The sequence below is a fragment of the Vespula pensylvanica genome, chromosome 5 (assembly GCF_014466175.1).
Source record: "Vespula pensylvanica isolate Volc-1 chromosome 5, ASM1446617v1, whole genome shotgun sequence".
In the NCBI taxonomy this organism is placed as follows: domain Eukaryota; kingdom Metazoa; phylum Arthropoda; class Insecta; order Hymenoptera; family Vespidae; genus Vespula; species Vespula pensylvanica.
The window spans coordinates 6,473,811-6,499,116 of NC_057689.1; the positions used below are offsets into that span (position 1 = coordinate 6,473,811).

General features: G+C 35.1%; 5 protein-coding genes across 8 annotated transcripts; 2 read left to right on the plus strand and 3 right to left on the minus strand.

Annotated features, from left to right (window-relative positions):
* Nucleotides 1-369: 369 nt before the first annotated feature.
* Nucleotides 370-2,503, plus strand: LOC122629093. The gene is made up of 2 exons (XM_043812138.1): nt 370-510; nt 785-2,503. Exons 1-2 carry the CDS (start codon nt 430-432, stop codon nt 1,229-1,231), a joined length of 528 nt encoding a protein of 175 aa, XP_043668073.1. The 5' UTR covers nt 370-429; the 3' UTR covers nt 1,232-2,503.
* On the minus strand, nt 512-3,749 carry LOC122629092 (transmembrane protein 222). 2 transcript variants are annotated; one of them, XM_043812136.1, is made up of 5 exons: nt 3,610-3,749; nt 2,993-3,206; nt 2,509-2,719; nt 2,312-2,442; nt 512-857 (listed from the first exon to the last, which is right to left on the minus strand). In XM_043812136.1, exons 2-5 carry the CDS (start codon nt 3,121-3,123, stop codon nt 854-856), a joined length of 477 nt encoding a protein of 158 aa, XP_043668071.1. In that variant the 5' UTR covers nt 3,124-3,206; nt 3,610-3,749; the 3' UTR covers nt 512-853. The 2 variants fall into 2 exon arrangements, with proteins under 2 accessions (XP_043668071.1, XP_043668070.1); XM_043812135.1 differs by having other exon boundaries at nt 512-2,227.
* LOC122629082 lies at nt 3,660-8,259 on the plus strand. Of its 2 annotated transcripts, none has more exons than XM_043812113.1 (12): nt 3,660-3,789; nt 4,013-4,331; nt 4,426-4,595; nt 4,704-4,921; nt 4,992-5,346; nt 5,406-5,612; nt 5,694-5,813; nt 5,902-6,135; nt 6,194-6,377; nt 6,465-6,667; nt 6,754-7,196; nt 7,277-8,259. In XM_043812113.1, exons 1-12 carry the CDS (start codon nt 3,660-3,662, stop codon nt 7,928-7,930), a joined length of 3,237 nt encoding a protein of 1,078 aa, XP_043668048.1. In that variant the 3' UTR covers nt 7,931-8,259. The 2 variants fall into 2 exon arrangements, with proteins under 2 accessions (XP_043668048.1, XP_043668049.1); XM_043812114.1 differs by having other exon boundaries at nt 6,209-6,377.
* Nucleotides 8,260-9,336: 1,077 nt separating this feature from the next.
* On the minus strand, nt 9,337-14,724 carry LOC122629083. The gene is made up of 7 exons (XM_043812115.1): nt 14,354-14,724; nt 13,043-13,572; nt 12,447-12,726; nt 11,748-12,353; nt 11,329-11,570; nt 11,009-11,227; nt 9,337-10,935 (listed from the first exon to the last, which is right to left on the minus strand). Exons 2-7 carry the CDS (start codon nt 13,215-13,217, stop codon nt 10,472-10,474), a joined length of 1,986 nt encoding a protein of 661 aa, XP_043668050.1. The 5' UTR covers nt 13,218-13,572; nt 14,354-14,724; the 3' UTR covers nt 9,337-10,471.
* Nucleotides 14,725-15,435: 711 nt separating this feature from the next.
* LOC122629084 (serine protease nudel) lies at nt 15,436-23,114 on the minus strand. Of its 2 annotated transcripts, XM_043812116.1 has the most exons (9): nt 22,993-23,114; nt 22,778-22,840; nt 19,523-19,685; nt 18,982-19,113; nt 18,340-18,633; nt 17,702-17,914; nt 17,233-17,643; nt 16,896-17,150; nt 15,436-16,774 (listed from the first exon to the last, which is right to left on the minus strand). In XM_043812116.1, exons 2-9 carry the CDS (start codon nt 22,829-22,831, stop codon nt 16,755-16,757), a joined length of 1,542 nt encoding a protein of 513 aa, XP_043668051.1. In that variant the 5' UTR covers nt 22,832-22,840; nt 22,993-23,114; the 3' UTR covers nt 15,436-16,754. The 2 variants fall into 2 exon arrangements, with proteins under 2 accessions (XP_043668051.1, XP_043668052.1); XM_043812117.1 differs by lacking the exons at nt 22,778-22,840; nt 22,993-23,114 and adding an exon at nt 21,676-22,147.
* Nucleotides 23,115-25,306: the final 2,192 nt, after the last annotated feature.

Sequence of the window (25,306 nt, forward strand, 5' to 3'; positions counted from 1 at the left end):
GATATGCATGTCGCCCTCCAATTGGAGAAGTTCTTATTTACGCGCGTTAATTTGAATTTTCCAACACGTACTATCGTAAAATTCGTATCTCGTTCGTATATATATGTAGACTTATAAGTCTATATATATTTTAAAACTGTTTTTAATCATTTTCAAAATGAGATTGCGAGAAATACAAGATTATATAAACGATCGATAGATATTATCGCGAAGGAAACGCTATCAATTTCTTCCTTATCCTTTACCTTGAAATAAATGGCGTCGCTAGTTGCAAATGCATGTATATACGTATGGATGCTATATATTTTTGAATTGATCACGGTGTCGTCATCTTACAACATTACTTTGACTTTTGACGTATGTGTCTTTCTTTGTGTTTGATAGAATTGTAATTTTTAAAAAGCTATTGAACGGTTATGACAAGAGGTTATGATAGATAAGGAAGTATCACAATTTTATCAAGAATTTCCTCTACTCGCTAATAAGTCCACTAAAGGGAAACGTAGAATGGTCAGTTTTTAAGGACGAATCTTTATTGTGTTCCTTTTCCTTCATTTTCTTTTCGGTTTTAACACGTGAGTAATGCTTTATGTTTCTTTCGTTAATTCAAAGAGAATGTTTTACGACGTATATATGTACGATTTATAATTTTTACATAAGATAGACGCATTAGCATATTGACGTGGAATGCAATTTACGTCGATACTACGTTTATCATTCGTATAATTTACAATTATTGTTACTTTTCGTTTTCTTTATTAAATCCTATTCAAATTGTTTGCAGATAATGTCTTGGTTTTTTGGTAAAAAGAAACATCACAAGGAATCACCGGTCGAATCAACTGAAGATCTGTCATCTAGTAACATAGAAAATGAATTTGTAAATGTAGAGAGACAAACATATCCTGTTCCTCAAAATTCTCAGGATGGAACACCGTATCCTGGTGGTGGCCTATATCCGCTCATAAGTGGCGCTTCAACCTATCCTACGCTACCTACAGATTCAACTAAACAAAATCAGCAAGGGGATACGCAACATTATTTAAATGGAGTGCCATTCAAATTATGTAAACAATTGGAGAATAATATGAATAATGATTTTGAGATTGACAGGCTACGTGCAAATGAAATTTTATCTTTTATCCAAAGAATAGAGGAGCAAAATTTAGATTATGATTTTTCACACGAAAAGAGTGTCATTTCAGAAATGAATAGCACTAATGATGAGTAATCAATAAATGTTATCTAAATATTTATAGACAAAAAGTAATCTTATTTTCTAAATCACATATAATGAATTCTGATATTTCAATATTGTTTAAAAAATACATGTTAGTTTAAAAGTAATTGCTTTATAATTTCGACATTCTTTTTTTTTTATATATTTATTGCTTATATGTAATTGTGATGTAATACTTTGTGAATTTGGAATAGATATATTCTAATTTCCAAGTATATGGTCCTATTAAATATAATTACAATAATTTTAATTAGTGACAATGTATATCTTAAAGATTATTCACGAAAGAATATTTACATATTAATTGTACGTTTTAACTATATTTGTACTACCATGCTTGCAATGTATAATGACACTTGTATTTCCTTATTCGCTCAGGAAAAAACTTGGAGGCAGATATATGACACAAAGTGTGCACAAGGACATATTCTTGATATTTAATAGTTATATAAATGACATTTGTGTCATTGTAAATATTGTTTACAAGTTTTATATTTATCATTGTTGATGATGATTAAATGCCATTACTTAATGTAATCAAATACATACAAAATATTACAAAATTATTTTAAGATAAACTATTAGCTTGTTGCAAAGAATTTAATTATTAACCTTAACATGAGATCAAACCAAATATTTTGAGAAAAATATTAAGTATTGACATTTTAGTATTTTAACTTACTGCAACCGTAAAACTTTTTCAAACATAAATATTATAGATACATATTTACATATACCTTTTTTGTAGTTTAACATTAATTTCTGCAAATATACTAAAAATGTAATGTAAGAACTACAAATCTTTACCTACAATTCTAGAATTTCTATAAAATTCTATATATAACAAGATTACTAACGTTTATTGTTGTTTATGCATTTGTCATTATAATTAATAATATAAATTATAAATCGCGAATTGTATCAAGAATCATTATAATGATGACAAGTAAAAAAAATGGCAACCACTTTTTGAGAAAACCATAAAAACTGTAACAATGAAAATAGTTTATTAAAATTTATAGATAAAAAAAAGTTTACAATTAATTAATTAATATTTAAATTTATACTCACTTTATATATTTTCCTTTTATGACTATATAAGCTGCTAGCTTTACCATGTTCCAGTTTGTAGAATTATCATAAGCCATTAAATTTAAAGCTTTCGCAACATGTGAGTGACAATTGTCGAAAAATAAATTATGCTAAAAGGTCGATTAAATGTAATTTGATAATCAACAATAAAAGAGACTATGAGATCAAAAATTTACCATTCTGGTTTTATAAATTTCACTAGCCTCAGATACAGCCATATCCCATCCTTGCACACCACCCTTGGCTTTCGTATATTGAAGCTGCCAATATTTGATAGGTTTACCAAATGCCATTTGATCTTCAGCTACGTGATATGGACCAGCAAAATCCCTTATTACACCAGTTGATGTGCAAATTCCCATATGACCGATAAATGGTATTAAATAACTGTGTAATTAAAGTCATAAGAAATATTTTTCTAATGCAATAAACATTTAGATGCGATTAATACTATGGTTATTGATATTGCAATATTCATCAATAAACAATATTGTGTTCGATTTATTATTCATCCTATTCATTTCATCCAACATTAATAGATACTTCAAACGATTAATATTATAATATATTAAAACTATGATATATCGGAGACTACGATTTACAAAATTAAATGTTTAAGAAAAATATTGAAGGTTAAGTTTCTATCGTAAAACAACTCACGTTATAATGGGCAATGGAGTCCAAACAATACAAAAGGGAAATCTCTGTCTTTCTGGATTTATAGTGAGATCCATTTCTGGTGAACTTGGTGTCGATTGAGATATTACATCCGTTAATAAATTTGGATTCATTATACTTCAATTTGGCCAGACGTCTAAACGGCGTAAGCCAGCCGTGAACTCCGCCGCGGTTTACTCAATACTAAAGCTAAACTCTAAATCATAATAAGAGTACGAGTATGTTTATCTATAAGCCAGATAATACAATGTTCCCTTCTTTTGTTATTTTATGTTTATCATTTCTACTTTTCAAGAACAAAAACAATATTATATACAGATATAAATTCTATGTTATTGTATGTCACCTATCTCGTTTGGGAAGAATAAAATCATTAATGTTTTTTTTATTCGTTACATAAATATTAAAGTTACATAAATAAAAAATAATATTTGCATAAGAGAAATCGATTGTTCAATGAAAGAATGTTCTAATATCCATTAATGTTTATTGATTCAACGCTTATTTCGACATTTTCTTCTTTATACACTATTCTATTATATATTATATATCTAATATCCAACTTCTTACGTTGAACTATACCATTATATTATACTTACGATAAAACTGCGAGAGAAGTGTATGTAGTCGCGCAGAAGATGCCGTAAAAATGCTTTATACCCTAATAGGACAGTACGTAACAGAGTTGCGAGCTAACGAAATTATATGCAATCATGTCGGGTTTCTTACCGGACAGAACGTTTCTTTCCGTTGGACGAATATGTACCAAGCTCGGTATGGTAAGTCTCAAATTTATTTTGTTACAATTTATTACGTCTTCGACGCATAAACGATTGTACGAATTTCAAGAGTATTCGCGCGCGAAAGAAAGCGCGGGAAATACGAATAGAAATGTTTTACAGGAAGGGAGTTCTATCGATCGTTCTCTCTTTAAAGTATCTATTAACGTTGGATGAAATGAAATTTTCTTTTTGATTTGCTATCTTTTTTCTCAAATTGAAGTGACGATCGTCGTACTCTGCTGGTTCACCGTAATTTACGGTAACGTTGTGAGGAATGAGGATATTTGTGGAACACATAATGGCAGACGTCTATATCTCGAACTCGGCGAAAAGGGTATTCTTTACGCTAAAAATGTATCCTTCATAAAAAATGCACCTAGACAACAAACATCACGAATTTATGCGACTAATAGTTCGCATGATCAATGCAGACTCGAATTAGTGACTTGTCCGTCATGCGTTATAATAGTTACTTTCAAGAATATTGCATTGTCGCATCATTGCGGCGATGGTGGTGTTATGATGGATAATCCATGCAGGTATAAAGATGACTTTTAAACGTCTTCTTCTATTTTTCTTTTCTTTTCTTTTTTGAACGACAAATCTTTCTCTATATCGACGAATGATCTACAGATGTGATTACGTTTGGATTTCCGAGCCACCATATGAAGACGTTTCAGGTACACCTTTCTGCGGTTTATATTCACCTATCATATACAGATCGAGTACCAGAACGCTATCCATCACTTTGCTCTACAGTCAATCGCATAAGCATGCTTTTACACTGGAATATACGGCCGAAAGTAAGTGCCGGATTTAAAGTACCCTATCCTGTTATAAAATAATCTGTTAAAGTAAAGTATATATTTATATGGAGTAATATATAACGTAAATTTGTTAAAAATGTCTAGGAAACAGACTACATTTTAAAGGAACAGAAATGATGACAGCAGTTACAAAAGGTCTGAACAGTACAGGTGGAGGTATTCTTACATCACCGTTTTTTCCAGCTCGATATCCACGAGACTTAGGTTTGGAATACCTAATAACATGTCCTTCCGAAGCTCCATCATGTCGAGTCAGATTGTTGTTCAGCGATTTCCAATTAGCTACGGTTTCTATCATGGAAGTACGTAGATTACTGAGTACCTATCGAAGTTGTTCGATCTTAGCGTTTTTTATATTCCATGTATCCATAGTTTTACGATTGGAACGGTCAGCGACTCGACGTTAGCAGTGGTGCGAGATTTCGTCCACCGGTGATAGTAAGTTCCGGCCCTTCTCTTTTAATAAGATTCTACGCTAATGGTGGTACCGGGCTAGGATACAAAGCCTTTTATTCCTTCGTTATCGGTCATCTTTACGACAAGTCGATTCACCCTATAACGGATTGTGGAGGATACGTAGAAAATTTAGGCGGGGCCATCACTATGATGGACATGGTAGGTCAAGGCGTAAAAACTTACGATTGCGTGTGGCTGATCAGACCACCTAAGAATTTCCTCCACATGAAGACTCATATGTATTTAAAAGTGGTTGCTTTCGCTGACATGGGTAAGATATTGCAAATCCAATCTCATTTATCCTAATATTGAGAAAAAATTACTTTACAGCTGGGAACACGGAATTGACTATAAAACAAGGGCCAACTTCAGCTCTTTTACCTCTGGAAGTTTTAAGACATCCTGTCAGCCAACTACAACCACTTAGACACAGAGAACATATCGCTCCTGTTACCAGTGGATTTCACGTGAGCCTTCGTGGTACTTTTGGTTCCACATCGCATCTAGCTATAGCCTACACCGCTTTCAGTTACATGGGTATGTTTATTCCGATTTCTCGAATACGAAGGAAACGAAGAAGAGGAAGAAGATAAATATCGATTGATTTTTAACAAACAGACTGCTTCACGGGCTCCGACTTTCTGTGTCAAAATCACAGATGCATACCGAGCCAACTTAATTGTGACGGATTCGATCATTGCGGAGACAACAGTGACGAACCAGCTACATGCTTCAGAGGTTGTCTCATGTTTCAAAACGTCGATTCCCCATTAGATTTAATTAGATCTAATACAAGTTTTCTCAAAATATAATCGTCTGCCTACAGATTGGGAAGTTGAACCTCAGGATAGAAAATGGCATACGAATAAAGCGAATTATTATTTCCCAAAGATCGACCGTTACCCTGATTTAAAAACAGCTACATTGGTCTTCGTTGCGAGTAGCCTTGGCTTAATCGTTTTGATATCGGCCCTTATCGTATTATTATACAGAATGGGTGCCAGAGCTAGACAGCAGAGAGAATTACAATCTCGTTTACAGACTATCAGTGAGCTCCTAGGTACGTGTTTGATGATTACCACGATGGCATAGATAATCATTTATGTTACTTTGAGCAGTCTTTGACATTACAGACGGAGCAAGGATCGATGAAATCTCTGTGGCGGATGATCCACCGGTTTACGAAGCACCACCTGGATACGACGAAGTCATCAAACTAAGCTTAGAATCCGACGGTCTTAGACAAAAGAAGAGAAGCTTCAGTCGCGAGCCACGAAGTAGAAGTTCGCCGAGTCGATGTTCGTGAGTTCGTCCTCGTATTCTTGAGTTCGTTCTTGTCTTGCTTGGCATATCACGATTAACTCTTCATTTCTTACGTTTATATTCGAGACACGAGCAAGAGGCGCAGTCATCCATGTATCTAGTAGTAGAGGGAGCTAGTACAAGTCGTGGTAGTCAAACAACTCCAACTACCTCTACTACGAGGAATCCAAGAGTTCCTGAGAGTCCACCACCACCATACGTTACTCCTCCGGGATCAATCGGGAGAAATCTTAATATTTCAGAGATACCTTCTTCTTCTTCGGGATCGGGTAATTTTTGGAACTATGTTAAAAGTTGACAAAATTAAAAAGAATAAATTAATGAGGAACGAATTAATGATTGAATAACGATATAGGTGAAATCGAGATTATTGGAAGAAAAAGATATCGCCGTGCCTGGTTACGAAAAAGTTGTGACTTCTCTCGATCCCAGCCATCTAATAACGAGGATATAGTACCGATGAAAGGTCCTTCTTCATCGCTCGACGCAGAAGTCCTTGGTGCGTATCTCCAGGACTACATTGCCTCGTGTTCGAGCTGCACGACCGATTGCTCTGTTCCACAGCCGAACAACTCTCAGAATGCATCGATCGACATCAACGGAGACTCGCAAGAGACAGGAGAAGACGTAGGAACAGACGAAGACAAGGGGCATCAAGTCGCCGTCGTCGATAATTCGCAGAATGGAAATACCGACGAGTGTGCTTGTGAGGGTGCCTGTGGATGTGTCAATAATCAGTCAGTTTTAATCAACGAAATCAAGATCAAGCAGGACGAAGAAGAACTCGAAGTTCCGATGGTGAACTAATTACTTATTCTTTCTCTCCAACTATCCGTACAAGTATTTTATTTTCTTACCATAAAATAATTTTCTTTTAGAACGAAGAATTTTTAGATCAAACGGCGGATGAATCAGGCATGAATAAGAATAGGGAACACGAGGAGGAAGAGTTATCTCATAAAAATGCTATTATCAGACTTCTCGGTAGCAGCTGTTCGAGGCATAGCAGATCATCGTCCATTAGTAATGTAAATTCGACAGCTATATCCACGACAACTTCGACTCCTTGCGGCACATTAGGAAGATCCTTTAGGAAAGTGTCCGTCTGTTCGCGTGACAGTTATGCAACTAAAATATCCACCATCAGCGTCTGCAACAGTTACGAGAAACTTCACGATGAGTTTCAATTCATATCCGAAGCAGCAAGCGTTATTGGGGCTACTAATCCAAGCACTATGGCTAATACACCTATTAGCACACCGAAAATCATCAATCTTCAACGTAGACGAACTAGAAGATACTCCAGCTGTGATCTGAATAGTTTTTACGAGAGTATCAAAATCTTGGATTCTTACCTTGCGCATAGAGGGAAGTCTAATCAAGGTCGTAGACAATCGACCGTTGCTGTGATGCTCTTTGGTACTCCTGAACACTCTGGAAGACGTCTAACTCGCATTTCTAGATCGGCCGAAGGAACGATACGAACTCGTACTCGCATCTGGCGTTCTAACGATGATACCTTGTTCAATTGATCTTCCTAGAAATTACTTGAAGAATTTTTTCCTTTCTCTATTCGTTAGATTTTAGATGACAAAGAAATCTGCAAATTTTCAATTGCAAGATATTCGATTATTGTGAAATAAAAGAAAGAGAAATGTGTCTATAGATCTTAATATAAAATAATTATTAAACACACACATACAAGGAGAGTGTCCATTTTAATTAACTTGTTCAAATCAAATGAAATCATTTCGTATATTCACTTACTTTTGTTAAATCGATCGAAATGTAAATGGTTATCATGGTTAGTGATAACAATGAGCATCAAGAAAAATAAAGAAAGTAAGAAATGTCGAAATAATCGTTCAAAGATATTATTGATCTTCTTCACACAATTTTTCTTCTTATTTATTTCTTATATAGGCAGACTTATAATTAGATCATACGTACGCGCATACCTTTCTGTAAAAAAAGAAATCGCTCGATATCCGACTCATTTTGATTGTAATTTTCGTAGGATTTGCGTTATAAAATCGAGTCGAATTTATTTAAACGTTTGAATGCCACACAGCACGATCACGCTATTCACATTTCATGACGTCAAACAGTGCCAGAACATCGGAGTGTATTGCGCAATTGAATCTATCGAAATGCATCGAAAAAAGCGCTATCGCGCCACTTTAGCATTTTTCAAAGAGATTTTCTCAATGATCTTTGACATTCAAACGATTAATCGTTAGATTTATTGATTTTTTTATATAAATTCTTTCATCTCGTCACTTTGTAAGATACACGATAATAATTTCATTTATGAATTTTCGTGCCACACTTTTTATGATTATTGCAGAATGAATTTTTAAATGTACTAAAATTACATGCGTTCAGGCCAGGTGTATGTAAAGCTTACTTATCGATTGTAATAAAAAATATATATAAATGTATGTATATAATATATACATGTATGTACATATTTCAATATGTACATAATTTAAGGATGTATATTATTTGCATAATATTATGCTTTATCCCAATATATGTAAAATACTTCTCTTTTCGGAGATGGACGTAATAAATCGTTAATTATATAAAATTCCTTGTATGTATCAATATATCTATCTAACTATTTATATCTAACTATATATATATATATATATATATATATATATATATGTATACATATATAGATCATTTGAGATATAGAAAAAACTTTTATTATAATCTAACTGTATATCATCGTACTATTTATAATCTATCGATCAGCGAGAATAAAAGATACGATCGTTCTTTTTACTTTCATAAGAATTAGAAGAAATTACTAAAAATAAGTTTGTTTAACGTCAAATAATGAACTGAAGAATAATTTCATAGATATATGAAAGTGCTGCTTCACTTAATAAATCTTTTGTACAATTCTTCGTTAAAAATTGGCACTTTTATATATAATATAATATGTTTTTAATCACAGCTCAGCAGCTACGAGACGTGATATGTAGAATCGTACAAAGCTTTATACTTTTCAAATGGAAACTGTCCTGACTTATAAAACTTTTTTCAAATTTACACACACATACAACCTCGCGCGCGGATACACATGGTAAGACACACGTCTTTCGTATTAACTTCTCTTTTTATTAAGATATGTAGCATATTTAGATAGCGCATTCACGATACAAAGCCTTCTTAAATCATTAATTATTCGCATTGATTTACCGACGACGCTATCGCTCTGTGACAATATTGATACTGCATGATAATGCTATCGTATCAGAAGCTTCCGACATGATTTATAATATATTATTGAAAATAAAAACAGAGAACACAAAAAGAATTAATTTGTCATTCAATGACTAAGCTGCATTTTATGAATAGTAAGTAATCTCATTTCATCAAAGACGAAAGAAAAAGAAACTTATTAATGTGATCATTGTGAAGATATTGGTCCTGAAGATTTTTTTCATTCGACAAATTTTACGAATCATAAGATATACCATTTTTCTTTTATTTATATCGCATAGCCATTGGAATATAACAAATTGATCGATACTATTTACAATTGTAAGCTTCATATCAGAGGAAGATAGAGGGAGAATATCGAAAAGCGTAAAAGATAATAGAAAAGAATTAAAACCTCCTCGAATTTGCAAATGTCGATAATATTTTAGCACGAGTTCCTCGATGATCATTTACTAAGCCTTACGATTGTTTTATTTATCTTCTCTAAATAATTAAAATTATTCATGCCGTTTAACTTGAATATATCGGACTTAAAGTCATTGCATTTTATAATATCATATTTCGTTGTATTGGCTCATCTAACGTAACTCAATTATTTCTTTTATAATATTTTGCAAACTTGGTGAATGTATATCTTGCCCAATTGCCATGCGATAATTCTTTAATAATCTATGACCTCCATATATTCCTGAGTCTTTACGTAACTGTTACGTTAATGTTCACTAACGTTTCTAAATATTGGAGATCGGCTTAAGACGGCACGCGTATGTATGTATGTATGTATGTATGTATGTATGTATGTACAATATTAGTAAAAATTGCAATCGAAATTTTTGATACTAATTGATACAATAGCAATATTGTTTCATACCGTGATTCAAACACTTGGCACTCGTAGCATAAGGATTAATCCTACTCACTTCATGATCCGACACGGTATAACTAGCGTCGCTATTATATCGTACGGTGAACTCGAATTTACCATTTCCTGGGGTCACCTGAATCATACAGAAATATTCTATGCTCGTTGAATTTTTATCATTGAAATGTAATATCTGATCGGCCCGATATATTTTCTTCAGCTGGAGTTTCGCGCACAATCTTTTACCCTTCTTATTCTTGTAATCCTTCACGATATTTTCGATATGATTTAAAAAACTGTTCACACCACCGATCACGATTTTTTCATTTGTACTAACTGTCCTAAAAGCTGTACAGGCACACCAATGAGGTGCGACCGAAGCATCTTGACACGACCTTTCTTTTGGGACTGGCTCGAACAGACTGTAACAGCTTGGACAACCTGAAGCGGAAGAAATTACATTTTGATCTTGATCTTGACGATAGTTTTAAAAAGTTTGACATTTTTTAGATACCTGGAGAAACATCGGCATCTCCGCCAGCTGCCAGCAAAATATCCCTGAATGTTTCGTAGAGATCGAACGGAGAAGTCAGACGATTTTCATTTAATTTCAGAGCCTGATAAGCATCCGGATTTTCATTACGAAACCAATCTGGTAGCCATATATAGATGAAAGGTAATCTTTCCTCGTACCAACCAACGAACGTTTCTCTAATGTTACCCCAACGCATGCCTAGACACAAAAAATATATTCTACTCTATTACTTCGATCGAAATAATTCTCTAAAACTCGATCGGTACGATTCGGTTAGAAAAAAAAATTTATATTGATACCGTGATCACTCAAAAACACGATCATCGTGTCGTTAAGAACGCCTTCCTTTTTGAGAATTTGCAGTTTTCGAAACATTTCGGAATCCATCAAGGATGGTCCATTCACGTTCTCGTGGCTTATCGAATTAGTCCAAAAAAATCCAAAATATGGTACGTTCATGAACGTTTGAGCAAAGTTCATAGCATAATCAAAGATCCTATCAAAGCTCGTTTCGGGGCCAGTGCAATATTTGAGATTAAATCTGATTAGAAAAATGGAAATAATCAAATCATTGTACAAATTATGTTTTCATATTTTCTTCGTATCTCTAATGGAGGCATCTTTAATGATCATTTATGTTATATATACCTATGTACATATGTTTATACTTATATATATATATATATATATATATATATATATACATAAGTATAATTACCTATTCTTAGATTTAAGAAGCTTTTCGCTTGCCAACATGTAAGGCCGTAGGTAATAGTCGGTTGGTGGTTGCACGAAACCTACTTTTAGATAGTTAAATGTATTCAAGGCAGTCTCGTCCTCGCCGTATGCCGTGATGTATCCTGCATTGCGGAAATTATACCAGAGGAAAGGACAACGATCAAGTTTATAAGCTTCCGAAGGTTTACATCTCGAGTACGCCTGTTCTTGATTCTGACCGGTTAAAATTGCCATCAAGTTTGGAAAAGTGTTGTCGCCCATCTTGTTGTATCCCTTCAAGCCGATCCAACCGGTCTCGCGAAGATACTTTTCAGTCTTTGGCATACTTCTTTGAAAATTCAATCGACTCACGCTATCGATACCAAGAACGAGAATACTGAGTTTTCTCGAGAGACTATACGTCGCATTGTTATTCGTGCCGTTCTCCAAACGATCATAGACCTTACGTGGATTCAAAATGGCATGGACATTTTCATATATCTTTTGTGTCTTTTTCTTCTTTGATTTATTTTTACAGCTGACCAAGACAACTTCCACGTCATCCGGTATCGTCGCTTGCGTTTTCAAACTTTCACATTGTTTCACTCTATGTCGAATTAATTATCGTACGAATAAATTAATTGCATAACTATTTCATCAAATTTATTCATTGATTGAACTTAATTCAAACATTACTTACGTTATCGTAGAATCGAATTTGTGCTTTCTCGGATTATCAAAGTTTGGTCTAATTACCGGCGACCAACAACAAAACATATTTTTATAAGCAGCCACGACTTTTGGATCGAGGAGAAGGGTCACGGTATCGTTTGCCCCTTTCGATATTCGCGTGTAAAGGTTTTCCTTAAAACATTTCTCGAACTTTTCCCTTTTCACAAACTGTATGATCGACGGATCTAAGGCATCCTTCGATAGCATATGACATTTTGAATTCCACACAAGAAAACCGTCCATCGTACCTGAAAATCGTATTCTTTTAACGAAATCTTGTCTCTTCTTCTATTTCTTACCCTTCTTTATTTCTTCTTTTTTCCATTTCTGTTTTATTTTTACGAAAAAGAAAAAAAAGAAAAGAATTTTCTGGCTAAGAAATAATATCTCATTCGTATTTCGATTATTCCAAGTACCTTACCAACTGCTATTGTTTTATCATAATCTTATCGATTGTTCTAGAGATATTATAACTATCTTCCAACTATCTTGGATAAACGTAATTTATTACATTAGAAATCGAATATTATTTTGGCCCAATGTAATTATTCATTATGGACTCACCGTTCGTATCGTTGTAGAATCTGTAGGACGAATATTGCAAATTCGTATAGTCGATGTTTTCTTCGGAAACAAAATATAATGTCGCAATGACAAGACACGGAAGAAGGAGTAAAACTATACCAGGTCTTCGACAAAAGCACTCAGCGAAGCACGACCACTTTGCTTTCCACGTCATTATACTGTTGTTAAGATCGCGCTTCTTTCACTGAACAATCAGATGTCCTTCGAATTGGGCTCACACTCCCACTTGTTCTTCCAATTGAAAGCTAATGCCGGTGGTATCGGCATTTCCAAACTCTTAACCCTTAAAATTTCCCTTTCCCTTTGTTCCACCACGTTCTCTTTTCTTTCGAATCTCTGATCTTCGCACGAACGTTCATTCTCTTGAACCTCCTCGTATGTCTCATATCTTCTTTCTTGACAAGGCAAACCAATCATCGAGCGATCCTCTTCAACGATGACTATTTCCTGATTAGAATCTTTAGCTTCTAGCTCTTTCTTCGAATTTAACGAAGATCTCTTAGGATAACCTACTTGTACAATAAATATTTGTCCAACTTTATTTATAATTCAACTTAATTATATTAATGATATTGAACTATACTTCATTGTTGGACATTAATTCTTTTTATAATAGCCTTTGCGTTATCCTCAAGTAAAATCGATAATAATAGGGAACGAATTTGATATCGTACTATAAGGGAACAGAAAGTTTACTGTACGGAAATGATAACAAGCTGGTATCTACCGAGTTTTTCTTGATACCTCGCAAGGTCGGTTTGGAAACTGGTGATGTATCGAATACGATATTAATGTGAAATATTTTTCTACGATGTGGCAATTGATAGGAAGGAAAAACTTTGTAAACGTTAGTATATAAATAAGGAGAACATAATAGAAAAGATATCTTTGAAATCGTGTTCGCAAGAGCCTAAACAATAAAGGTTAAAACGTTATCTACTCTTCTTAAAGTGGCCATGCGTTACATTGCAACGCATTGATTGCATAAATGCACGGACGGAACTGTCTTGTTGCTATTGAGATAAGGACAAACGATTTTGCTTTCTACCCTCTTCTTTGATTCAACGTAAGTTATTCACGAAGTACACATTTGTTTAATTAATTCATTCGTACGTAGATATATCATAGCTTGATAAATCAAATCGATATACTTGATAAAATAATTACTATTCGTTTCTACGAATATACCTCGTTGTTTTTAACTTTTGATAATATGAATAAATAATACGATTATATGCCCTTTCATGTGTGCCTAACGTGCAGAACCGTTCTCTAGAGTTTTCAACTTACCCCACATTCGCTATATTCGATTATACATCAAGAAATAATATTCTGAGTAAACGCCGAAGAGAGAGAAAGATGAAATTCTCGTATGACATCGATTTCTCCAGATGATCTCATTAATCTCTCAAGTTATCGAGAGTCGACTGTCACCGGTACCACCACTATCACAAACAGTTACTCGTTGAAAGAGGTGAATTAATAACACTCTCACTACACGTTATTCGATACGTTTAAGAACTGATCAATCATGCCCTATAACATCTATTATAATATAACGAGAGCCAAGAAAATGATGAATATTTTTACTCGTTTCCCATTCCAATACATTAACGCAAAATTCTCTCTTCTTTATGTGTGCGTGTGTGTGTGTGTATATACATACATACATACATACATACATACATACATACATACATACATACATATATATAAAAGAACAATATATATATGGATAGGTAGATATTTTGTTATGAGTATTATGCTTTGAATTATTGATGAACAGAGAAATTTGTCAATAAAAAAAGTCGATGAGAGAAAAAACGAGACACGAGTCGAAAAGGTATGAACGAAAACAGCAACAACAATGACAAGAAGTTACGACGACGAAGTTCCGTTGTCGACTGACGATTAAATGTGCGCGAGAACGTCGACGTACTCGCTAGAAGCCGACGTCGTCGTCGACGTTGCTGTTTCGATACTGCGCCGGTCGATACTCGCGAGGATGCCGATCCAACCACCCCGTTTTCTTTCCTTCCTCGTTGCGCTTCCATGCAATAAATACGATCATTGTGGAATTTTTCAACGGATTATTATCTCGTTAATACGATTGTCTCGACGATCAATATTTGTTTAAATTATTTCATGGATAAAATTACCTCTTTTTATCTTTACAATCGAAGTAGATTCTTTTTTCTTTGTAGCAATTCTTTTACAAAAAGTATATAAATATCGTGCATATCTATTTATCATATTTTCGATCGGATAACGTCGTTCGTCCAAATATTTGATTAAAGATTTTTCGTATCTCTTAGAGAAATCTTATTTTACTTTCATATCGAATTTCATTTCGTCATCGTCAAACATCTCACTTATTTTTAATTAAATTTATTGCAACGACTAAATTAAGATTTTTCAAATGCTAATTTCAAGATGTTCTTTATGCTTAGTAAAACAGTTATCAACGAACAAAGTATTATACTGGTGTGGTCCAAATATCGACGAGCAACAGATGCAATCGCGGAGAGTAGTACATTTTATCTTTTTTTTTTTCTTTTTATTCTTTTCCTCAGGAAATAAACATTTCCTTATTTCATTCCCAACTAATTACTAACGACTACTAACCACTAACGCTAATAAGCGTTAATTATTAAATTTAATTTAGAAATTATTTCTATATATAATGGATTTTCTGAAATTGTTTTGTATTTAAAATTAAATAATCCAATAAATTAGTAGATAACTTTGCTTGGAAGTACGAAAAATATTTATATTATGTTTATTATTGATTGCTTGACGTGAGCTCGTTATCTATTTCTGGTTTTTATGTTTCTTTTTTGTTTTTTTTTTTGTCATTTCCGTTCTATTGTGACTTATATATCTTGATGAATGCACGTGCTTCTATTTCTATTCATCGAATATATAGACATAAACCAGATACACTTGGCCGTGAAGTTTTACATAAATACATACAAGTGATCTCATTTTTAAGAAACCGAAATAAAATTATCTTTAAAACACTCGTTGCGTTCTTGGTCAACTATTTTCCATAACGATGGAAAATGTTATATTTGTAATCCGTTCAACGAAACGAATCAGGAAACGTGCTAAACGCGTGATAGATACTTACATCAGACTGCAGCTGCTTGGTAGCGAACGTTAATCGATTGTTGAATTGAGAAACGAATTTATATAGATCATTGTTAGGATTCGTATCGACTTCCTGCTCGAAACTATTACAATATCCGAGTATTGCTTAAAAGCTCTTGACTCGATCACGTCCCAATCATGTGCATTTTTTTCCTGACAAATCTTCTGATTCGTCTCATTGAACGGACTATATATCCATTTCCTTATATAAAATACATATTCGGATATTATTTCACTTACGACTAAAATAATAAATACACAAATCCTGTTGAGATTCAACAAGCGACGAATTCAATTTCCCACCGTTAAAGATTCACAATGGATTCGTGAAACTCGAGCTGGCTTAAAGGATCTTTGGTCATACTTCCTCCCTTAACATATATTCAACAGAGTTCCTGGATCTTCCTCGTACTCGAAGATAGATACATACGTTTCATAATTTACTCTTACATTACTTCCATTTTATTTCTCAGTCTCTTCTCGTCCACGGATTTCCGGCGATGACAACGACGATGATGACATCCATGGTAATTGCATTAAATCAGACTGTACCGGCACATTCTGAAAACGAGTAAAACGATAACGAACGTCCTGTCATAAGCATTTATATATGGTAACTTATCTTTTTCAACAAGTTCATATAACACCTACGTTAAAGCGACTACAAAAAATTAATACTCACTACAGACGGAGCAATGTTGTTCATCGGAACCATCACCACATCCGTCACGTCCACTACAGGCAATCGCATCTGAACGACATCTGCCATTATCGCATTTGAAAGGACACGTTCTAGGCGCTATTCTACCACGATATCGCGTTCGACAAGCTCCTCTAGGTTCGTCGCTACCATCCCGACAAGATACTACTGCATTGCAGAACTCGTATGCCGGTAAACATTGGCCATTGTTACATCTGAATGCTCCCTCGGGACACTCTGCGAGAGACGCGTAAAACAATTCATTTTGAAATCTATCGAAAAAGGGAGAAATACCAATGGAAATGCTGATGTAACTAACTTCGTCGATTGTTGCAATCCTTTTCATCCTCGTTATCAGGACAATCTCTGTTTCCATCGCAAAGGCCTGCTCGGGACACGCAAATGCCACTTTTTGAGCATTTAAAAGCTTGAATAGGACAACTACCCTTAGAACACTCCTCGTCAGAACCGTCAACGCAATCTGCACGACCATCGCAAACGAAGAACCAACTGATACAATTGCCTGAGCTTCTGCATTGGAAGGTACCTGGAGTGCAACCACCTTTCTTTGCATTGCAGCTTGAATTCGAAGGAAAATTACAATCACAGATTCCGTCGATACATCTCGAGTATGGATCCGCCATTCGACATTCTAAATTAGAGATGCATGGGAGACCTAAACTGACGGCTGTCATCGTGGTTGGTTCGTGACGATCCGTTTTGATTGGAGCTGAAAGCAGAATTACGTGAACAAGTATAATGAATTAATGAAATAATGAAATAATTACCTGCAGTTGAAACTATCGTCGTCTGAGCGAGTTCCGTAGGCTCAGCCTCGATGACAATTGCATCATCGTCATCGGCAACCTGGGTAGAGCCTGGTCGGTGTGGTCTACCAGTTACAAAACTTGGTCTAGTCACTAAATTAACAGGTATTAGTTGACTGTTTGTTGTCGTCGATAAAAGCATCGTTGCATTCTTCAACCAAGATATCTGAACTCCTGATGAAACAGTAAAAAAAAAAGAAAAGAACGATCAGTAACGTTGCGAAATCATGTTACCGGAAATGTGTTCTTCTTAAAGGGACTCATTAAGGTCATGCCTTCGAAACTACACGATCGAAGTGAAACGTGTTCGCCTACTCTTCTCGCGAGAAAAAGGGAAAAAAAGAAAAAAAAGAAAAAATAAAGGGAAAGAAATCGTTTCAGATTCGTTAACGATCTCGTTAATTACGCCCAGGAATGGACGTTTGCCTCGTTAAATCCAGTCAAGTACTTCAAAGTACGTATCGAGTTAATCGACCTCGAAACCCTCTCCGAATTAATGGAAAGTTACAGTTGACACGTTATAAAAATCGAAGGTTTCTTTTGCTTTGAACTTCATAGAGAACTTCGTACGTTAAATAAACTCTTTTTAATCATCCTACCGGTACTATCCTGATCTTCAATAATCTCTGGCTTGAAAGTTGCCATCAAAAGATCCGTATTCTCTTCGTTGGTTTCCATGGTCTGTTCGGTTATCGTTTGTGAATTAATTTCTTGATCCAAAGATAAAGAAGGTCTGACGAGATTGTCGGGACTGCAGACATCACCATCACGACGCATCGGAGCTGTACATTGACAGCGTCCGAATAGATCAGGAATAAGAAAATCACAGTGAGTGTTTGGATCCCACAGTCGGCAATGAGCGTGTTCGTAACACACCTCTCCCAATTTTGCAGCTGCAAAGGATTGAACTTATAATACTTCATGGAAATTCAAAGGAAACGAACTCGATTAAAATCTTCCGATCTCGAGCGTTCCTCCGTCCGTCGATCTTTCAAATTATACACGCTCGAATTATGTGTGCCGTTACCCAACGGTATAGACACCGAAGTATGCCGGTTAACATCGAGCAAGATTTATTTTAATCGTGTGCATCTGTTGCTTCCGAGTGTTTCATTAAAGGAAGATGCAGGAAAGAGAAAAAGAGAGAGAAAGTCATTGAAAAGAAAAAAAAGAAAAAGATTTAGAAAGAAGGAACGCTCTGAGGAAGATACAAACGATCTCGAATAAAATCAATTGCTTACGTCCTAAACAGGTGTGCCTTCGAAATTGCAAATAACCTTCAACGCATCTGCATGCTCCTTCGAGACAGCTGCTGTATGCTACCTTCAAAGAGCACTGTTCGTTTACGATACAGTCGTTACCCAATAGAGTAGCTGCAGAAAAAAGAAAAACAAAGTAGTTCTCATTCTCAACTTAACTAAGAAAATCGAAGACAATAGGGTCAATGAGTGAAAGGAGATGAAGAAGAAGAAAAAAAATTGCAGAGACTTCGGCTCAATAGTTTCTAAGGTAATGATGGTGCTCTTCTTTGTTAATCTTGATCCGCGCTTGGATCATCGTGTCTCCAGTTAATTAAATTCCCTAAAACCTTGTTGAACGTTGTACGTATTACGTTGAATAAGATTCTATCGTGACACTGTCTCCTATCGCTATTCTCTTTCTGATCCCTCTTCTTTTCGATGAAAAGAAAAGCGTTCTTTAAAGACAGCTGAGAAGAGTATCTAACAACGACGGAGATAAAAGAAAAGAAGAAGAATTCAGAGGAGACTTTAAGAAACTCACACTCGAGGCAACGTGTTCCATTGTGTTCAGCGAAAAAGGGTTGACACCGACAGTAACCGTAGTAGCAATGGCTGTTGGCGATGGAACTTTCGCAATCTCTGTTCTTGTTGCATTCATTGCCGAGCTTCAACTCCGTCAGTATTGGCGAAGACGTTATCGAGCGCTGAAAGAAAAAGAAAAAATAAGAAGAAAAGAATGGGAGATTAAAAAAGATAGGGGGAGGAGAGAGAAAGAGAGAGAAACTTTTCTCTCCAAAGTATCGTTATGAAATATATTTGAACAAACCAACGAGTCAACTTGTATCTTATTCTTATTTATTTGATCAGCTAGCGAATCGTGTCTCTCTTCTAACGAGAGATATTCTGTAAAGAGTAAGTCCGCGGGAATCTCTCAAAGGAATAGAGACAGATCGAATAAAAGCGTCCATTGAAAGTCGAGATCGTTAGTCGAGTTCGATCGATAGAAAGATAAGGATTGCTCCTTATCGAGCGATCGCGATGTCGTCGAGCCGACATTATAAATTCTTATCGGAAGCTTAGAACTTAACTCGAACGTATCGAATTCAATATGGAGGATTGCTGGAGGTCGTTAAGGTAAAAACTCCTTTTGGTGATTGCCCTAAAGATGGTACGAGTCGGGCAGAGATTACAGAATAAAATGAGAAAGAGATAAAGTAAAGGATACATAGGATACATAGAAGGCTTAGAAAAGAATCACTGATGTCGAAGTCACCAGTTAACGGTCTATCCCTTTCTTTCTCGTTCTCACTCGTCACCTCCCGTCCTTGCAATCTTCCTCCTTGCATCCGCTTCCGTTTACAAAGGGTTACTCGCGTGCGCGCATTGTTTGCTGATCGTGGGAATAGCTTGGAATGCGATTAGGAAGAATAGAAAAGGAAGAAAAGTCGTAGTTTTGACATTTTCTCGCTCGGATTCCCCTTCATCACTGGTATGCATTTCAGCTTAAGGTATATTCATCTAGTTAGTTACATTTACAAACGTATAAACATATACGCGTACATAGAAACCTCACACATCGTTTAATTACACCTAACGAAGCGAGCTAATTAAAAAAAAAACGCTGCAGAAGAATTACCACCAGCTGCTACCTTCAACACATCATCATCATCATCATCATCATCATCGTCGTCGTCATCATCATCATCATCATCATCATCATCATCATCGTCATGATCATGATGATCATCGTACAACCCTACTACTTTAACGACGCTTCTCACGCGGAAACTCAACTTTTGCTTCCGATATCGCGTACTCACGGAATGCAGTAGCAAGAATGAAGAAGAAGAAGAAGAAGAGAAGAGTTTAAAGGAGAGCGCGTAGGAAGGCATAGGGAAACCACGAACGGTTTCCCATTCTCGGCTCTACTTCACTCTCTCGACGCTTTATGGCGATCGTTAAATTATGCTTCGGTCAGCCGTAATCACGGACGTTCCAATGGCTTTCGAGGAATGCACTGAAGATGCTTCTTCGCGACTTTTTCCCATATAAATATACGCGAAATTCCGATTCACGCGAGAACGTTTCTCCGATTACATTTGAAATTTCCCTGTTTCTTACAATATCTTAGACTGTAGAATCGATTTCTCGATTTCTCGAATACCGTATCACAACCTTGGTACTATAAGAAAAAAAAGAAAAAAAATATGTATATATATATACACTCTTATCTTTTATATATATATATGAGAGTTTCATCAAGATAAGTCTTCACTTTGCTCCCTAGACATCTTCCCAATCATTCAACGAGTTACCGGTACTCATAGAACACAGACAAACTCAGTACCGCACTTTATTTCCGGACTATGTTATCCGATGAGCATGGCTCTCGTGCGAGATTACATATTCTCAGACTTATGAAATTATAATTTCCATCTCGCATTAGTGAAGTACAGTGTAGCGTGCAAACTTATAAGAAATTAGTACCTACGCTTCGTAGAGTTTAATCTGACGATCGTTCGTTGCTCGGTATTCACGTATGTTCCGTAACAAAAAGTTAAAGTAACGTAAGATACAAAAGAGTATCGAAATATCTCTTAAGATAATAATTATTATTATTATTATCATTATAGAGCAGAATATAGTGTACGAAAAAATAGATAAATTTTCTTGCAATCTAAACGCATTATCAACCATTTGCTTTCGCACTAGCCAGTGGAAAATAACCAAACACCGTTAACCGTACAAAGTCTATGCATTTTTGCTTAATATCAAAACGAAAGTAGGACGATGCAATACAACGTAGAGTCACTTCCAATCGAGAGTGTATAGTTCGTTCTTCGGGTTATTGGTCGTGGGGTCTTAATGTTTAATTCAATTCGTTACGCTTTTCCTCGAGCCTTTTGTTTGATATACACACATAGATGCAAAAGTCAATGTAATGGTATACCCGTTAATATCAAAGTATTCAGTCGAATCGATTAACGATTCCTTCCTGTCATAATCACTGTTATACCATCAAACGTCGAGTTATTAGAATTCAATGTGCGAACAAGCGAACGTAACTCGAATTCATTTCCTGTCATGAACGAAGAAATATTCGGCGATAAGGTACCCTTCTCTTCGTACTCGAAATGTATAGATACGTCGTCGTAAATCCTCGCTGGTTAGGCACGATTAGACGGTAATAAAAAAAAAAAAAAAAATAAAGGAAAAAGAAAAAATACTAAACATTAAAAAATATACAAAAGAAATATTCGTGTAATTAAAAAGAAAAGAATCTGAAAATCTTTGGGCCGACAGTGCATTCCTTTTTAATGTCGTTTGCATATTCAACGAGAATGATGCCTTTACCATGCAAGTACCAACGACGACGTCGAGTGAGAATTATTGTAATTCTATGTGCGAGCAAGGACCCCGACAGTCTCTGGAGACGTTGCGTGTACATACTCAATGAGGCGTCGATGAAACGTTAGAGAATTTACGACCACCTTGTTAGAAAATTCAACATGCGATGCGCGTCTATAAACAATAACAATATATACATATCTTTTTAAATTTATCAATAAAACTTAATATTTAACTATGTATCAATTCCATATAAAAATACATGCACACACATATATATATATGCATTTTTTCAAGAAATTTCAATCAATAGTTTATATAGTTGAACGTTTATAAAACATTCGTCAAATATAGAGATAAGTTACCGACGTTTCTAAAATGCTTTACAATCAATACGAAGTTAACAATATCAATCTGAAAAACGAAGAAATACATTTCATTAACTCACCAAATTAATAATAACGATGCTTGCGAGTAGTATACTTGCACGATATTCAAGCATTGTCACTATCTCTTTTGAATTTGATTAAATGAAGAGAAAATAAAAAGAAAATTGAAAAAGCAAAAGAAACAATAATAAATAATTAAAAAAAAAAAAAAAACAAAAAAACAAGAACAAGAAATAGAAGAATAAAAAGAAATAGGAGAATAAAGAGACTTCACGTGGCGAATTTCACGTCGGAGATCAATTTTCACGAGACACAAGGGGTTCGAGAAATGCGCGCTGTTTACGCACGCGCGCTAAGATGACTCAAGACGGACTGAACGGCCCTCCATGAATGCGCTTTCGTCCTCAGCTGAAGTATCTCGAATAGAAAAGCAAGCAACGGGCATCGGGCCCCGTTCGACTCCCACTTCTTCTTTTTCTTCTTTTACTTCTTTTTCTTTTTCTCCTCCTCCTTCTTCTTCTTCTTCTTCTTCCTCTTCCTCTTCTTACTCTTTACTTCCCTTCCTTCTATTCTTCTTTCTTCAACTTTGCCGTTCTTCGAGTATTTTAAAGTGAGGTATCGTCGATCGTCGATCTTCGATACTTTATTACAGCTATCAACGTTTCACTACTGCAAAGGAATACTATACGTGTTCGATGAATGAATAACATAAATAAATATCTCCTTCGACTCGTTTAAACGTTCAACATTTCCAGAATTATCGCGGACAAACCTTTCTAACGGTATAGAACGAAGTTTCACGATACGTTTATATACCCGTAATCAAAAACTAGCGTAACAAGTTCCAACATCTTTTTTTCTCGAGATTTCATCAATTCAATGAACATGTAAAAAAATTATATGTACGGTTAAAGAAACATTTCACGAAAAACCGGTCCTTTTATTTTGTTAGTTGACATATGTATTTAAAGAATTGCAGACATGTGCATGATTCTTATCTTCTCTCTCTCTCTCTCTCTCTCTCTCTCTCTTTCTTTCTCTCTTTGTTTTCATAGCGCTTTATGAAGTAAAAGAAATAATACAGGAAACGTGAAGTTACCCTCGACATATACATATGTTACGATTCAAAATTACCTGTGACAATGTCTACTCTCCTTCTCCTTTTTTTCACACAAGTAACTGCTTCATCTTTCATTCAAAAATGAACGGAATTGTCACGATGCAGTAAAGTGTTCCAAGATAAACGAATCTTTTTGTTGATCGATCGTATCTATTTGAAAGAGAAATAAAAAACAAGATAAGAAAATGCTAAGGTCGAATAATCTTTCTCGAGATAGTTGGAAATGTATCGAGAAAGTTAGGATAGCGGTTACGGTAGAATAATCCAATGATCATTCGAAAAATAGATGTAGTCTCTTCATCTTTGCGGTTCATCTACACCGTTCGATTTATGTAGACGAAATCGGATACACGCCGTTACGTTTCATCGAATAAAACGTTGTTCTCGCATGTCATTGCACAAGAACAACAACAACGAAAACGACGACGACGACGACGACGACGACGACGACGACGACACGAAGAAAGAAGAAAAAAAAAAGTCACTAATACTTTGCGGTTAGATGAATTTACGAGCCGTGACTTTCTGCGCGCTCTTTCATTTAATGCATTGACATTGGCTCTTCTCTATTCGAACATGCGTAACGACTAACGGCTAATGTTCAACGAATGTAAGTATCGACGTTCTTCGAGAAAGCTCATCGAGTTTAAAAAATTTCTCTCTTTCACTCTGACAATATACACCCTTCGGCTTTTCTATTTAATTAAAGCCATTATTTTACTTAGTTCTTTCACATTGCCGTTACTTGTTAACGAGAAATTCTACTTTTAACTACCTTCCAAATAGAGTCCATTCTTTAATGTATCTACGACGTCGATCGTCAGTTTCTATTGATCGATATGCAAATGAATGATCCACGTTTGATGTAATCTATAACAGATTTATAACATCGATTAAATTTAGATAATAGAAAGGATACTGAGAAATATCGATAACTATGTGCTAGATTTGTTATTTAATTCTTATAATTGGAATCCTTTGAACGTTGCAAGAAAATGTTAGAAAGAAAAATGCAAGGAATATGGCAGTAAGCGAGATCATCTATTTTTGAGTATATATACCAGTTACCTTTCTTATTTTTTATTTGTGGGATTGTTGAAGTCACTGTCTCGATAATGGTATCAGTAGATATAAAAATTAAGAAATAATATGAAAATTATTCGTTAAAACTAATTAGAATACTGACATGCACCGGTTAATGTATTTCTCTTCGTATTGCAACAACTTCATATATGGTACATCTATGGCGCGAACTTTCAAAAAGATAATAATTCGATTTATACGCATGCGTACTTTTGCCGAATTATTCTTCTTTTAACGCAGAAGGATAAATATTTTCTTTATTTTTATAATTCTTAATTTGTATAATAGTCTGAAAAAAGAAATGAATGAGTTAAAGAATAATTAATACATAGAAATAAAATTGATTATAAGCACGTTTTCAATATGTGACGAAAACACCAATCAA